The sequence below is a fragment of the Alternaria ethzedia genome (assembly GCF_023757985.1).
Source record: "Alternaria ethzedia strain BMP 0044 chromosome Unknown scaffold_16, whole genome shotgun sequence".
NCBI lineage: Eukaryota > Fungi > Ascomycota > Dothideomycetes > Pleosporales > Pleosporaceae > Alternaria > Alternaria ethzedia.
This window is the reverse complement of record NW_026056209.1, coordinates 45926-61058: the sequence shown is the minus strand read 5'-3', so window position 1 is coordinate 61058 and position 15133 is coordinate 45926. Positions and strand designations below refer to the sequence as shown.

Below are 15133 nucleotides of genomic sequence, written 5' to 3'. Positions count from 1 at the left end.
CGCCGTGTGCTGGCGGCAAGCAGCCGTCTTGCGTGGCCACCGTGCAATTTCGCGGAGGCGGCTCAGGTTTGTCTTCGTTGAATACTGCCGCAGACCCACAGCATCAACGGCGTTTGGTATACCCGGCCCGTCATCAGGTTTTGAGGTGGCTGTCGCCCCGCTGTCGGCTGTACTCCGAGTACGGTACGTGGTTTCTTTTCGGCTTTCGACTGCATGCTAGTCGAACTCTTCATCCACACACTTTTTAGCCCAGTCGCAACGCGCCCTCCGTCGCCGCGCCTGATAGGGCCAGCCCTGCAAGGTGTTCTCTCGCGCGTATGCACGATGCTGACGCATGCGCTGTTGATCGTCGAACTCCTTCGTGCCTGAAACGTGGAGGTCGGCAATCTTCCTATCTGCTATCGATTAGATAGCTGGCCGACGTGGCGCGAGCGTGCTGACGACCTGGACGTCAGCAGAACTCGCTGCTCTAGGTCACCGGGACGTCGTCGTGGCTCCTGTCAACCCGGCTGTTGAAGAAGATCCTTCATCCCGGTGTGCCGGACTAACCGTCAGGTACCATCGCGCCGATTTTCACATGCAGCCCGTAGCACCGGCGGAGAACTGCCTCAACCGCGAAAATCCTGCAGTAGCGCGAACGAAACACGTGTGAGCCACGAAAACCTCTGCCTGCCAACTGTCTCGGCCGGTTAGTCTTCCAGCAGACACGTCGGCGGTCCGGTGTCTCTCCCTGGATGGCGGTCACGACGTCATCTGACAGCTCATGCAGCTTGCTGTACTTTTCCACCCAGCTGGCACAAACATCAGGATTTAGCGAGCAAATCCAAAAGCACTACGGTCAGATAAGGCAGAAGCAAAGTGACATGTCACCTAAACAGGATGAAGTCATGGGAAGACGGGAGATCACTTCTTGCCTCCCGAACTCAAAAACGTAGGCGATGCCTGATCCAGATGGCGGCTTGGCGGCAATCATAAAGAACGTCCACGGAGGCCTTCACACCTTGCTCGGGTGACGAATGAAATTGAACCTGGCACGCCGCCATGTCGAGCGCGAAACACTGGGCGTTCTCATGTTGAGCGTCGTATGCCGCTTCACATACACGCGTTCACATATTCCCAGCCTGAGTCTTCACGCAGTCTGCTTCTTCTTCCATGCGGGTGGATTGGGTGCTCGATCGATCAATCGTCATCTTACTCCATGATCCTACACTAAGACGTTCTAGCCTATGCGACTTCACTACTAGCTTTCGGCTTCACCACGTCGCTGTCTGCTTATTAGCCGTTCACCGATTGGTGCGCATCCGCCGTGCCTTGCATTCCCATAGACTATTCCAAGCTCCACCCGCATTCATCTAGATGACTGCGTCTCTGTGAGTATGCTAGATAACAAAAAGCGCCACTGATGGCTGTTATTCGTGTGAGTATAGCCACGCTACATTCTGATTGACCCTCGCGAAGGGCGTACCTTGGAGTGGAGTAGCTATTCGCAGCAACAAAGCCTTGGAAGTGTAGACCAAGGCACCTATCTTTCAGGATCGGCTAAAGAAAAAGCAACGACCGAAACTGTGTTCCATCCGAGCCTAGACAGTTCCTTACATCATATTCAGGGCGCTGAGGTATGCGCCGCCCAATTAGGCAATCCGACCAACCAGAACCCATACCCCCGTCTCCACAGACAGCGCTGAAAACACCTCTGCGGGACGAAAAATCTGCAGTTACCGCCGGATGACTCGGAGACGCTTTGTTCTGCCCTGAATGTATCAGTGTATGATTGGTGTGCCTGGCAGGCCTGTTGGGCCTTGGCGGCTCATACTTGTTCGGTAACGGATGTAGGTATGATAAAGAGCTGGACTACGCCGTGGGCCCACTTTGAATTCCCATGTGTTTAAAGTCGACGTTCACCCTCTTTTGTTCTTGATCTACACACACTCCTTGTCACATCACAGTCAAGCTTCGACAGCTTTATCACATTCTTTCCAAACTTCCCTCTCTTGTTCAATTGACGGTCTGGACCTCCACTCATTCATCACTCCATCAACAACACACAGTCTCTATAAAGAAACTTCGCCACACTCCCTTGTGTCGCCAACAAAGAACATCTTCAAACAACACCGTTACAGACCCTCTCAATCAACAACATGCTTTCCAAATTCACCTTCGCCATCGCGGCACTCCAGGCTAGTCTTGCCCTTGCTGGCAACGCCATCATCGCCAACCGCTGCAGCTACGACATCTGGGTCTGGTCGATCTCTACCGGACACGGTGTGCCCACAGCGGTCCGCATCCCTTCGCGTACCACCCACAGCGAGCCCTACATTGGTACCAGCACTTCCATGAAGGTCAGCAAGACCGAGAACCTCCTCGCTGGCCACCACACGCAATTCGAGTACTCCATCGCCGCGGGTCAGCTCTGGTACGACATCTCTTTCGTCGACTGCGCCAATGGCGAGTCTGCGTCCAACTGCCCTGGCCACGACGAGGGCCTCGCCATGGATGCCAGCGACGATAGCTGCGGCAAGATCGACTGCGAAGCTGGAACATACTGCCCTTCGCAGATCTACTACGTCGACCAGCCTCTGCAGAAGCTTAAGATCGCCGAGCCCGTCTTCATGTGCCCCAAGACCCTGGGCACTAGCCCCGACCTGTACATGAAGGTCTGCTCTGGCGAGGAACAGATCAAGAGAAGCGTTGCTGGACGCATGCAGATCAACGGCGAGGCTTAGATAGCCCTGGTGCCGCGCACTTTACGATTACTTCTCCAGCTCTTTTTATGATTACTTCTTACGTTCTTTATACATAAACTAGGGATGGGATATGGGATATACCTTGGGTTACGATTTGGTTACGACTTTGGATGATTCAATGAAACACGTTACGCTTCTACGAAGTCTTGGTTGACACATTTGCTCTGTGTATTGTTTATCGTGATGATTGCGATGGCGGTATATCTTGACGTCGGCTCTGTATCGTTCGTCGTGGTAACGGGCGCTTACTGATACCAGGGCTGTGCCTGTCGCATTCGTGGCGGGGACGCGTCGCACGATACGAGTTGCACATTTGATTTTGGCCGAGTTGTGCCAGGTGGTGCGCTCCGGGGCTGCTGCCAGGGCATGGCCATGGGGATAAGCGAGTCCGTTAGCGCGAAGACCACGTCATGCATTTTCGTGCCCAACTTCATCTCAGCCCCCATTATGGTGATGTTTCATCGAGTGAGTATGGATGCAGAGAAACGCACGATACAGTGTTAGCTTTGGGGAGGAGTAGATGGTTCGAGTCTAGATCTCCTGTACGCGCCAACCGGGTGACAGAGCCGCGCGTCAGGGGCGCAGAGGAAGACGAATACCGATGCGCTTCACCAGATACTCTTCAACTCGGTCTTGTCATCGAACTTCGAAACATTACCCGATACTGCGGTACCTGATGCCTGTTACGACTCGACTGAGCTTAGTCGACGACCGCAGATCAGTCTCCAGTTACCCCACATCTGCACCGAACGAACAAATCTACCCCGAACCTTTGTCCTCTAAAACGCCCCTTACCATTCGGGCTAGCAGTAACGCTCAACATGGCTGGTGGCTGCATTCGCTCGACATGCATATGATTAGTAGTATCAGCAGACGGGGCAACTTGCATCCGCGGGCAGATAATCAGTCTCGTTGCGAGCCTACTGAAGCGATGGTGGAGTGGGGAAGCTGTTGCGAGAGGGGTTGCCGCGGCTACATCGACCTGTATTTCTTTCGACGTCTACCATACGATTGTTGATGTACTGGGCTCCTTAAGCAAACCCAAAACCTGGACTAAAGTGACAGCATCGAGTTTCCTCCACCTAAACGCAAAATGACGACGAAAGGTCCGATCGCAGCAGCTCCGATAGATGAGGTACCTCTTACCGAGGCAGAGGCTCCCAAGTCTACTGTCGATATCAAGACCGGAGAGATAGCAAACAAAGACGAGCTGCCTTTTGACCCGACAGCGCTCCAAGCAAAATACCTTCAAGAGCGTGATCGACGTTTAGCACGAGACGAAGGTGTAGAGCAATATATACTCCTCGATGGCAGCTTATCACACTACTTGGACGATCCTTGGGTCGAGCCGGGGTTTCAGCGCGAGCCTATTGAAGAAGAGACGGAGGTGGTAATCATCGGTGGTGGTTACGGTGCTCAGGTCTGCGCCGTGCGGTTGATTGAGGCTGGCATCACAGACTTTAGGATCATCGAGAAGGCTGGGGACTTTGGTGGAACATGGTATGTTTTGTTGAACAGCATGCGATTCATTTACTAACAGCGAGGGAGGTATTGGAATAGGTATCCCGGGGCGCAATGCGACATCGAATCCTACATCTACATGCCCCTGCTAGAAGAAGTCGGATACATGCCTACGGAGAAGTATGCTCGTGCCAAAGAGCTTCTCAGACACTCACGTATGATTGGCGAAAAATACGACCTTTACTCGCGAGCTCTCTTCCAGACCGAAAGTAAAGAGATGCGATGGAACGAAGAAGAAGGAAAATGGACTACGCACACAGCGCGCGGCGACAAGATCAAGTCACGATTCGTGATCCCCGCCGCTGGTCCTCTTCATCGACCCAAGTTTCCCGGCTTGAAAGGCATTGAAGACTTCAAAGGCCATTCATTCCACTCCTCGCGCTGGGACTATGCCTACACGGGCGGCGACGCATCGGGGAACCTGCTCAAACTCAAAGACAAGCGTGTGGGTATCATCGGTACAGGCGCGACAGCCGTTCAGATTGTGCCTCATCTGGGTGAGTGGGCAAAGCAGCTCTACGTCTTCCAACGTACGCCCTCTTCGATCGACGTTCGTGGCAATCGCCCGACGGACGAGGCATGGGCACAATCGCTCCAGAAAGGATGGCAGAAGAAGCGCATGGACAACTTTGACAACATCGTCAACGGCGGCTACGAGAAAGAAGACATGGTATCCGATCGATGGACAGACATCATCCGGTCTCTAATCACCGCCGGCATCGACCCAAACAACCCCGTCGAAGCTGCAGCTAAGCGACAAATCGCAGACTTCAAGAAGATGAACGCTATCCGCGATCGAACCGACGAGATTGTGAAAGACAAAGAAACAGCCGACGCTCTGAAACCATGGTACAACCAATTCTGCAAGCGCCCCTGCTTCCACGATGAGTATCTACCGACGTTCAACCGTCCTAACGTCACGCTCGTCGATACGAAAGGCAAAGGTGTTGACCACCTCACCCCCACCGGCGTCGTAGCCAACGGCCAAGAATACGAACTCGACTGCCTCATCTACGCCACTGGTTTCGAGCTCGCAAACGAATGGTCGCACAAAACCGGCATCGAGATCTACGGCCGCGACAATCAGACCATAACCGAGAAGTGGGCTGATGGTGCACAGACACTGCATGCATGGGGAACGCGCAACTTTCCCAACTGCCTCTTCGTCCAGATCGTGCAAGCGGCTCTTACGCCGAACTTCATGCACGTCACTAACGAGCAGGCGATTCATTATGCGTACATCATCTCGGAGTGCAAGAAGCGGGGCATCAGGACTGTGGAGCCGATGCAAGATGCGGAGGAGGCATGGACGAAAACGATTGTTGATGGGACGGCGATCCGGGGTGACTTCCTCAAGGAGTGCACGCCCGGGTACTACAACAACGAAGGCAAAGATAGTGAGAGGGAGAAGAGGAATGCGACGTTTGGGTATGGAAGTCCGGCGTTTATTAAGATCCTGAATGATTGGAGAGAGGAGGATGGAATGAAGGGCGTGGATGTTACGTATGCCAAGGACGAGGCGGCCGATGCGCTTGCTAGAAGTCGTATATAAATTGACCTATGGGGAAGCCTTCCTTACTCATAAATTCTACTCTCGCATTCCAAAAACCGTTCTCGGTTCATTATGAGAATTGGGCTTTCGAAAACACCAACATGAGCTCATTCTCCGAATTCTTTGTTCACATACTCAAAACCTCGCGAATGTTCTTCATGGCTCACTTATGCCCGGGGACATATTTATCTTACAGCACATCTCTTTGGCCCACCAATATCCTAGAATATCAAAACCACAAACACATGTCCATCAAAAACTCTGGAGGCAGAGATCATGTCTCACAAGGCGTGCGAAAAGTGTACATTCGACGGGCTGTTCTCACAATGGCGGACGAAACTGCCGCTCATCAGTTCTCGGCTTCGCTATCGTACTGAAAAGCTCATGACATGTCTTCGATGTGAACACCATCGATGCGCATTATAGCCGCTACTATGACGAGTATATTAAGCTGCACTGCTCGCTCCATCACTCTTATACACTCACACCCACAAGTACCATTTTCCAAAACAAATGAGCCGCTCAATCATGGAGACCCCGAGCGTCAAAAACAGAAAATACCCTGGTGCATGTTCGCCGCGCTCGACTCCACTCTCCTCTGCAAAACTCTCGGCAAAAAGACGCAGGACTGAAAAAGCTACAAAAGTTGTTTCATGTCGGCTTTTCCCTCTCTCCACAAACAAGCAATGCGTGCTATCATGTTCTGACCACGCCATTCTCGGCGTAGAACGTCTCTCGAAATGCACTACGGATGTATCGGTGTTGTTCCGTTCCAGGCTTTGCTCGATATAAAAGCAACCTTTCCACGCACTCTTCCTCCTCACTTCTTCACCATACTGCTGGTGATTTACTTCAAAAAAGCAGCGAGCAATTGTCATGGGTGTCGCCTCCCAGAAAGACTGCCGAACATTCTTCCATGTGGTCGCTTCTGCGCCTTCTTCCACAAAACTCAGAGAACCCTTTACAAAACTCGTAAAGCGCGTGCGAATGACCTTTGCTTCCTTCCAGCTTCAAATATCTTGGATCGCTTCGTCTGCAAAACGCAAGAGCGCCAAGGACATGAACGCTGGACCTAAAAAGTCTAGCCCCACACTCATGTTTGCGAGCGGGCCTCTGCGAACGAACAGAAAACCAAAAAAAGTGCCTTGCTGTTTGCATGCTGCTCGCTGCGTCGACTTTAAAAAGTACACCATTTGTGGTATGACCGTCTCGGCACAGCGCAGCGAGAAAGCAGCTATGAGAGCTTTCGCTATCTTGCTGTTCTCTGTTCTTCCTTGCATCTACTTCTTACCACATTACCAAAATGGGAAATACAGTACCACATGGAGAGAGCATCGCCTCCTCTCTTTTCTAAATTCTAAAATCGCACAGCGGCAGAACGCATGGAGAACGTCTCCCTCCTTCTTTCGCCCAATTCCTGAAACTTGAAGCTGGGTTTTCGATGAAAAGACCTCGCCTTCCTATTCCCCGATATCCTAAAAATACTACCTGCCTGCTTTATGTGGAGAAGATCTCGCCCCGTCCTCTTCTATAAATACTAAAATGCATATGTCCACAACGCATGGAGAAGACTCTGTCTCTCTTCCTCCGAAAAATCACCTAGCGACTCACTTCATAAGACGCAGTGTCGTGACATTAGGCGGTATGTGTTGGGCAGTCTGCAAGGACGTTCACATCACCATCTTACCAATCTAAGACTACAAACTCCAAACGTCAAGCTATCAGAGGCATGTCGCTGCGCTCTCCTCTGCGTCAAAAGACGACGGCATGATCTTTCATGTTCTCGTGCGACTCGGAAAAAAAAACCTTTGGTCGAGAATCCCATGGCGAGCTTCCCTGCAGAATCAAGTTAGTGTTGCCAGTGAGGCTCGCCAGGCGTATAGTTCCTAAGTGATGATGATGCGCTCCATCATCACGCGGTACCCATATATGTGGAAAGAACGAGGGCCTGACTGAGTAAGGTAACATGGGGTATCATTCATCGCCAGCGCCGCTCAATATAGGCGGGCGCTTGTTCCCACTATTCCGCTCTTCATTTCCATAATATAATGTACACGTGTCCATCTCCACATCCTCTGCAAAGTCTCTTCCCGACAGCCAATCCCCTCAATGCCAGGCTCTAGAACGTCAGCTCCTACAACGGCGGACTCTCCGGCCGGTCGATAGCCAAAGAGAGGTAGTAGTCAGTCAGCGCATTCATCTCGTCGCCGTGATTCGTATCGAAGTCATCCTGCCGATCTGCATGGGCTTCTTCGCCCCACCTCTTCAACGCTGGGACATCCAACTGCATGTGCCTGTTGTGAGCATACGGCTGCTGAACGCACTCATAGCCGAGGACGCCAATGTCCCAGACACCAGCGCAGGAGTCGCAAATGAGTGTGGTGGTAGCTGGAGCAATGGGGTTGACGGAGCCACAGCGGAAGCAAGCAAAAGAGCAGCGCTCACATAGGACAACGTCGCTGTTGTCTGTCGTACACGGGCGGGCAGGGCGGGCACAGTACGTGCACTTCGATTTGCCAGGTATAATGGCGCTTTTAGTGTCAATAGCCTTCCATTGTCGACGCAGTTCGTCTGGGATACGGTCTGCGCTTCGTCCCGAATCGCCGACGTCCTCGCTCGTGACCTTGTTGAGGTTGTCCTTGCAGGCAGGGATGTCACACTGAGGGCCTCGCGACGTTGTAAGACCGAGCTGGAACTGTAGTGCCTGCTCGCGGAGATATGGCGTGTCGACGCCCCCATCGAATGGACCAGCGTAGTTCACACCCTGGACGACTTGTCGAATTGGTAGACTTCCCATAGGTGCGAGTTGCAGCTGCTGCGTTTGGAGTAGGTAGGCGGCTTCTGCAATGCCAGACTCGGGTGCTAGACGAGTGATGTCGCCATCCTCATCCTGAATGTCGTCTTGCTCATCGTCCTGGTACGGCATATAACGTAGCCTGTCTGCATCCTTGATAGAGGTATCGTCCCTGCCGACTTCAAGTACGTTGACTGAGCCATTGACTTCTCCAACGACAAGCTTGCTATAGTCTGGACTAAAAGCTGCAGACATGATACCGGAATCTGTGGTGACCAAATCCTTGATGAAAGTGTTCTCTTCCGCGCGCGTAACGTCCCAGACCTTGACCACACCGTCGGATGAACCTGAGTAAAGCCGAGTGGCATTCTCGCCCCACGATAAGAACCGTATGCCGGTGTCTGTAATCTCATGCTTGATTCCTTCTTGGAGGGGCATTAGGGAGCTGCCGTGAGAGAGGACGCGTAGAGGGTCATCTGGCATACGCGCATCCCAGACATAGACCTTTCCGTCTGTACAGCCAGCTGCGATGAGTCGCTCGTCATGTGGGCACCAGATTACATCGTTCATATCCAGAGCTTTACACTCAAACTCCAGGGGACATGTGAACTTAACGTCATCTCTTACGTCGTAGAGGCGGACAGTTGAGCGGGTACCGCGGTTGACAGTGGATCCTGTTGCTACGCAGCCGGCAGCAAACATTGGCATGATGGAGCGGTTCGGATTGAAAGTGACGTCGAAGATGTTCTTGTTGGATCCATGAATGTTGTATGGGGTCTGCGTTTCGACATCCCACAAGCAAAGATCGCCAGTCATATCAAGGCCTGTATCCTTCAGGTTGGCACCGAAGCCTGCAAGAAGAAGCCCGCCACATGTCGGTTCGAATTGAAGAGCAGAAGGGAGAATTCTCAGATCTGCACGCGCGACAGCCTTGTTTGAGTGAAAGCTCGATTTGGTAAAGTTCCATGGCTCCGCTTCGTCTATCTTGAGTACCCTTATAGCCTTCTCATTGAAGACCTTCGCTGCCGTTGCTATAACACCAGATTTCACAGGGTTGACTGACAAGATATCGATATGGTCTTTTACGTTGAGCTTCGCAGTTAGCATTGGCTGCGTTGCCTCTAAGTCTGTTCTCCAAATACCGATATGTCCGTCGTAACCTGACGAGTACATGTACGGACTGGTATTCGAGAACGCTACCGAGCTAACGGTAGTGTAGAGCTTTGGGTCTTGGGAGGCGAACATGGCGTGACTTGAATTGGCGCCAGACTCAGTCTTCTCGCGAATCTTATAATGCTCTGCTAATTCATGGATTGTGCCATCCACGGCACTACCAAAGAGGAGGTTGTTCGGCCGATTGTACTGCATCGAGTCTGGATCGTCAACAGCCACAGCACCAGCAGCAAAGTGCTCACCGTCCGGCGCCCATGCAACAGTGTGAATGTCGCTTGAGGCGCCCGTCCAGCAAGCTGCCGGTCCCATGGTATCCATATACTTGTTCTTGACCTGGTAGGTAAGCGGATTTGACGCACTATGCCAGCCTCTTCTGGATTGGAGGCCTAGCTCACGTTGACGGATGATCGATGTTGTGGACTGCTTCTGGGTTGATTGCATCTCTGTGTCAGGTCGCGCAGCTGCAAGCCTCTGTATTTGCGGTACTTCTGCAACGTCGCCGGCTAGTGCGTCCCGCAAAAAGGCTTCGATGCTGCGGCGATCGCGACATGGTAGACGATGGAGGAGACTCTCGACTAATCGAAGAATCTGCGGTTCTGTGAAAGCCTTCAGATGTTGGCGAAGTTGCCTTCCTTTGGTGTTGTGTCGCGATTTTGTGTTTGCGGTTCTCTTCGTCAACGCGATGGCTTTCTCCACTGAAGCGAGCTCATCTGGGCTGAAGTCAACATGTACTAGAGTCCCTTGCCAACCGCGACTAGACAGCTGGTCCCAGTCCCCAGCAGGTGGATTCTGCATCGAAGAACGTTGCGACGTGCTGAGATATGGCACTCTCTTGGTAGTGTCCTTGCGCGATGTCTTACGTGAACGTAACCCCAGTCCAATTTCGGCATCATCCGCATCATACTGAACGTCTACCGGCTCGTTGTCGACGGCGATCGCCTTACTAGGCAGAGGAATGTCGTCCTCTGGAGACGTCTCTGACCGAGCGTGACCAAAATCGTCCGCGAAGGCTTCGTAGTTGTCTTCCATAAACTCCTCTTCGATCCCAGCTGCCGGAACACCCCGCTGCTTCGGCCATGTATAGTTGACTCGCCGTGTCCGGCGCGATCGCTCTCGCCGAGGTGCAGAGTCTCCCCCTGAGGAGTAGTCGTGTTCGATTGTCTGTTGAACTGGTAGGTGTTTCGGCACTGCCTGCTCCTGGCGTTTAGGTTGGAGAGATTGCGAAGCGGACATGTTGCTCCTCGGCCCTCTTGATGGAGCGCTGGTACTACGGATGACATTCCAGTCAACAGTCGCTTCTGCAGCCCACCGAGGGGGTAGTATCAACGTGGAGGGATCCTGAGATCGGTCTCTCTTGTTGAGGAAGGTTGAATACCGAGACTGAAGTGCTGCGTATGGACGGTGCGGCATGTCGTGGTTGTACTCTGCTGTAATTTGCGCCCATGTGAACTGCTTAACCTCCTTCAGAAAGATGAGGTAATTGTCTTGTGCCGTGTCGAACGGATTCATCGTCTTCTTGCGTCCGATAGAGGGAGGCGGTGCAGGTACATTCGCGCCCTTTGGGAGGGTGGATGAGTGAAATGCAGCGACTGCTGGTCCGAGACCGGGTTGGGCATGTCCGCTCTTTACCCTGTCCGATGGCTGTTGCGGTACAGAGTCTGCTGAAGACGAGACATCGGACATGACGCTATCTCCATCTTCATCTGGAATCTGCTCCTTCGCAGGACCCGCGAAATAGTTTGGCCTTGATGGGACGTTGCCTGCACCTGGCGAAGGGCGACTGCGCGGTCTTCCTGGGCCTCTGGTTGGCATGCCCGCACTCGCTCCATTGTATGCAGTCGCTTCACGGGACTGTTGTTGTCGAATGGCCGGTGCCTGTGACGTTCGCGGTGTCTCTCGTGTCGGTGGTGCTGCACTGACTGGACCTGAGCTGCTACCTGGCCGGCGACCGATATGAAGTGCACGTGGGCTGCTCGTCCTGACCCCATTCAGTGTATGCGCACCATTTGTCTTGAGCGCCTTATTGATATCTTGGACGGACGGAGCTTTGTTGGCATTGGTAGCGCTCGGCTTCGGTGTGGTACTTGGAGGAGGTATTGCCGCACGGGATTCCGCTGCCCAGGCGTTGAGCTTGTACTTGCCCAGTGTCGCGGCTTGCGCTGCCGGCGGTATTCCTCTGCGTGGGGTGGGCTGCTTCACAGGCAGTGTTGACAACGTGGAGGCGCCGTCGGATGTCTTGATTCTTTTTGCTGCCCGCGAGTCGCTTGCCCCCTTGCCCGACTGGCCTGGAACCGGCACGTATGTATTTGGTGCAAGGCCAAGGCGTCCCATACTCGAGCCCATACTCGCCGAATTTGTCGCTTTCGGCATGGTGCCAGGTAGCGGAGGGTATGGGTTTACGTATGCAGGTGCGGGTCGCGTCGTAGGATGAGGTGGTCGCGATGAGGCAGGTGGAGGCAAGGGCGCGCTCATGGAGAGGTGAGGGTGAGTCGGCGTGGGAGTCGCCAAGGGCAACGAGGACAGCGGGCCCTCGTCGCTTTCCGCATCGTCGTCATCGTAGGTGAGGTCGACTATGGAATGTCGCCAGTCGCTGCACATGTTAGTCGGCTCCTTCATTCTGCCACAGCACACGTGAGATTATAAGAAAAACACGACATGACAAGAGAATATCACTACTAAGAGAAGCACTCACCTCATTTCCATCAGTCTCAGCGGCAGGCAACACGTCCATGGGAGAGATGGTGTTTGTCGCGTTGAGTGCTTTGCGACTAACCGTGGATCGCGTAACCGCGTACCCCCGCTAGCCGTGGCTTAGCGTCCTGTGGCGTCACCCTTCACCTAACTGCGGAAAGCTACCGTCTTTTTCACTGCAACTTGAATAGATCTCACCGCAAACGAGGAGAATTTCATGGAGTCTCGATTAGATAGGTAGTCTGACATATCAAACAATCTCAAAATAATGGACATCAACCTTCATCGCACTCCCTCTCCCACTCAATACGCCTTATCATGCTCTACACCCTTATCCAAATCGCCCTTCCCCTCGATATCCTGCCGACTATCCTGCACCGCCAACCCCGCAACAACAGTCTCCTCCCCAGGCTCAGCATCCGTCGGCACAGGCGGGCCCGAAAACTCCTTCCTACCACTAATGAAATACCACGCCACACTAATCGCCGCGAAGCCCGCAAAGACTACACTTGCATAGTTCATGGTAGCGGGCTCAACAGGCAGACTAACCGGCATACAGAAGAGCACGACAGCGAGGCAGATCCACGCAATCATAGCAACGTTGATGGCGTAGCCGAAGCGGCCGAGCGAGAAGGACGAGTGTTTGACTGCTCTGCGGCCGCGCAGCACGGAGATGAGGATGGGCATGCCGTATGATGTAGAGAGGCAGATGGTGGCGACGCCGGTGAAGGAGTTGAATGCGGCGGAGGAGCCGAAGTAGATGAGGCCGAGGAGGCAGTCGACGACTGTAGAGAGGACGAGCGCCATGAGCGGGATATCGAAGCGCTTGTCTACCTTGGCCCAGAGTCGCGAACCGGGGATGGCGCCGTCGCGAGCAAACGCATAGGTGCAGCGTGATGCAGCGGTTAGGGCGCCTGTGCCGGCGAAAAAAAGGATGCCGAGGATGAGGAAGAGGAGGCCGAAGCCGCCGCCTGCACTGCCGGTTACGGTCTTGAAGAGCAGGCCAATGGGTTGGCCATTGGCGACGTCGAGGAGGAGTTGGACATCGGGGAGGACGAAGAGAATGGGGATGAGGTAGATGACTCCTGTAACACCGGCTGCTGCGACGGAGAGAACGATGGCTTTGGGGACTTCGCGCGACGGGTTCGAGACTTCCTCGCACATGGCGGCGACCATGCCGTAACCTGTCAGCGTGTATGCAGCTTGCAGGAGACCGACGAAGAAAGCCCATCCTGATGGCCTAGCAGTAATGTTAGTCCAACCGTCTCATATTCCATGTCAAGACAACATACCATCCACTCTGACTAGCATCATAATGCGCAAACACAAACTCCGCATCCCTCTTCGTATCCGCCATAGTCAACAACACAACCATGATAACCACCACACTAGTCGCCGTCCAATAAATACAAATCTTATTGATCAGATCGAGATGCTTCGCCCCGAAGATATTAATCGCCATGCAAATCAACATGACCGCCCAGAACGCAAGAACAGTCTGCCACTCGTTCGGCACAAAGTCCTCGTTCCACAGCGTAATAGCCGATAAGATGAGTTGGCCACCGGAGAAATTGATCGAAAGCGTAACCGTCCAGTTTCCAACCAAGGTCAACCAGCCCGTTACCCATGACGCGATAGGCGCCCATTCACGCGTGGAGAGCATGGCGGACCAGTAGTACACGCCGCCGGCTGTGGGGTAAACAGCGCAGATCTCAGCGAGGGATGCGGCGATGGCGAGCGAGATGAGGGAGACGAGGATCCAGCCGTAGAGCACAGTAACCGATTGCCCGTCCGTAAGCGTAATGTAGAGTGTTGTTGAGAGACCGAATGGAACGGCCATGATGGCAAACGACATGCCGAGGACGCTCAGCATGCTCAGATTCCGTGGCAGTTCAGATTGGTAGCCCATTTTCGCCAGGGCAGCGTCGGCGCCTGGGTCGTTGATCGAAGCCCGTCTACGTGTGGCATCCTGTCCTCCCCCTGCTCCGCCTTCGGTGACGGAAACGCTCTTCGCCATGATGGCCTTGTTGTCCAGGTATCCCACGATCAATTCAGAAAACCAACTCTTACTGCGCTTCGAATCCTAGCGCTGCGATGGGAAATGCGACGACCTGAAAACACCGTATCGTGATGTCGCAACCTCGGAACCGTCCAGTATAAGTAACAAAACAACACCGCGATAACAGCGCGGCAGCAGGGCTATAGCATCAGTCAACAGGATAAGGAACACGAAAACCCAAGATAAAAAGATGACCACGCGAGCGCCGCCGAATTCCCCGCAGCTGGCTCAAGCCCACCAAAGGGCTAGACTGACTAATACTAATCCTAGCGGTCTTGGGAGCTGGGACAGCTGCGAATGCGACGCTGCAATCGTTCGCTCCACAGCACGAGTCGGAGTCGGGGAGATAGGCGTCGACAGGGCTGGCTAGCTGTGCTGATATGGCACCGAGAAACTACCCACCCAACAACATAAACCACAGCACACATCAAGTAAGCGACAACGATAAGACTCCTTCGAACATCCTGCACGATAGCCATGCGCGCAGCGCGTGTAACCATCGCCAGACCCTGGCGATACTGACCACGCGAAAGCGCATGTCACCGATCAACTAGCCGGCACATGCGTCATCTCCGTAATCGGGTGTGTTTGCCGTTCTT

At 53.5% G+C, this 15133-nt stretch overlaps 4 protein-coding genes across 4 annotated transcripts; 2 read left to right on the top strand and 2 right to left on the bottom strand.

Moving 5' to 3' along the window:
• Window positions 1-2138: 2138 nt before the first annotated feature.
• Window positions 2139-2723, top strand: J4E87_006542 (uncharacterized protein; the record flags this gene model as incomplete). The annotated part of the gene is made up of 1 exon (XM_049378147.1): window positions 2139-2723. The coding sequence occupies one exon, from the start codon at window positions 2139-2141 to the stop codon at window positions 2721-2723; it is 585 nt and encodes a 194-aa protein (XP_049231951.1).
• Window positions 2724-3837: 1114 nt separating this feature from the next.
• J4E87_006541 (uncharacterized protein) lies at window positions 3838-5817 on the top strand (the record flags this gene model as incomplete). The annotated part of the gene is made up of 2 exons (XM_049378146.1): window positions 3838-4244; window positions 4293-5817. 2 exons carry the CDS (start codon window positions 3838-3840, stop codon window positions 5815-5817), a joined length of 1932 nt encoding a protein of 643 aa, XP_049231950.1.
• A 2134-nt stretch (window positions 5818-7951) lies between these two features.
• On the bottom strand, window positions 7952-12400 carry J4E87_006540 (uncharacterized protein; the record flags this gene model as incomplete). Its single annotated transcript, XM_049378145.1, has 1 exon — window positions 7952-12400. One exon carries the CDS (start codon window positions 12398-12400, stop codon window positions 7952-7954), a length of 4449 nt encoding a protein of 1482 aa, XP_049231949.1.
• A 378-nt stretch (window positions 12401-12778) lies between these two features.
• On the bottom strand, window positions 12779-14384 carry J4E87_006539 (uncharacterized protein; the record flags this gene model as incomplete). Its single annotated transcript, XM_049378144.1, has 2 exons — window positions 12779-13715; window positions 13768-14384. 2 exons carry the CDS (start codon window positions 14382-14384, stop codon window positions 12779-12781), a joined length of 1554 nt encoding a protein of 517 aa, XP_049231948.1.
• Between the last annotated feature and the right edge of the window lie 749 nt (window positions 14385-15133).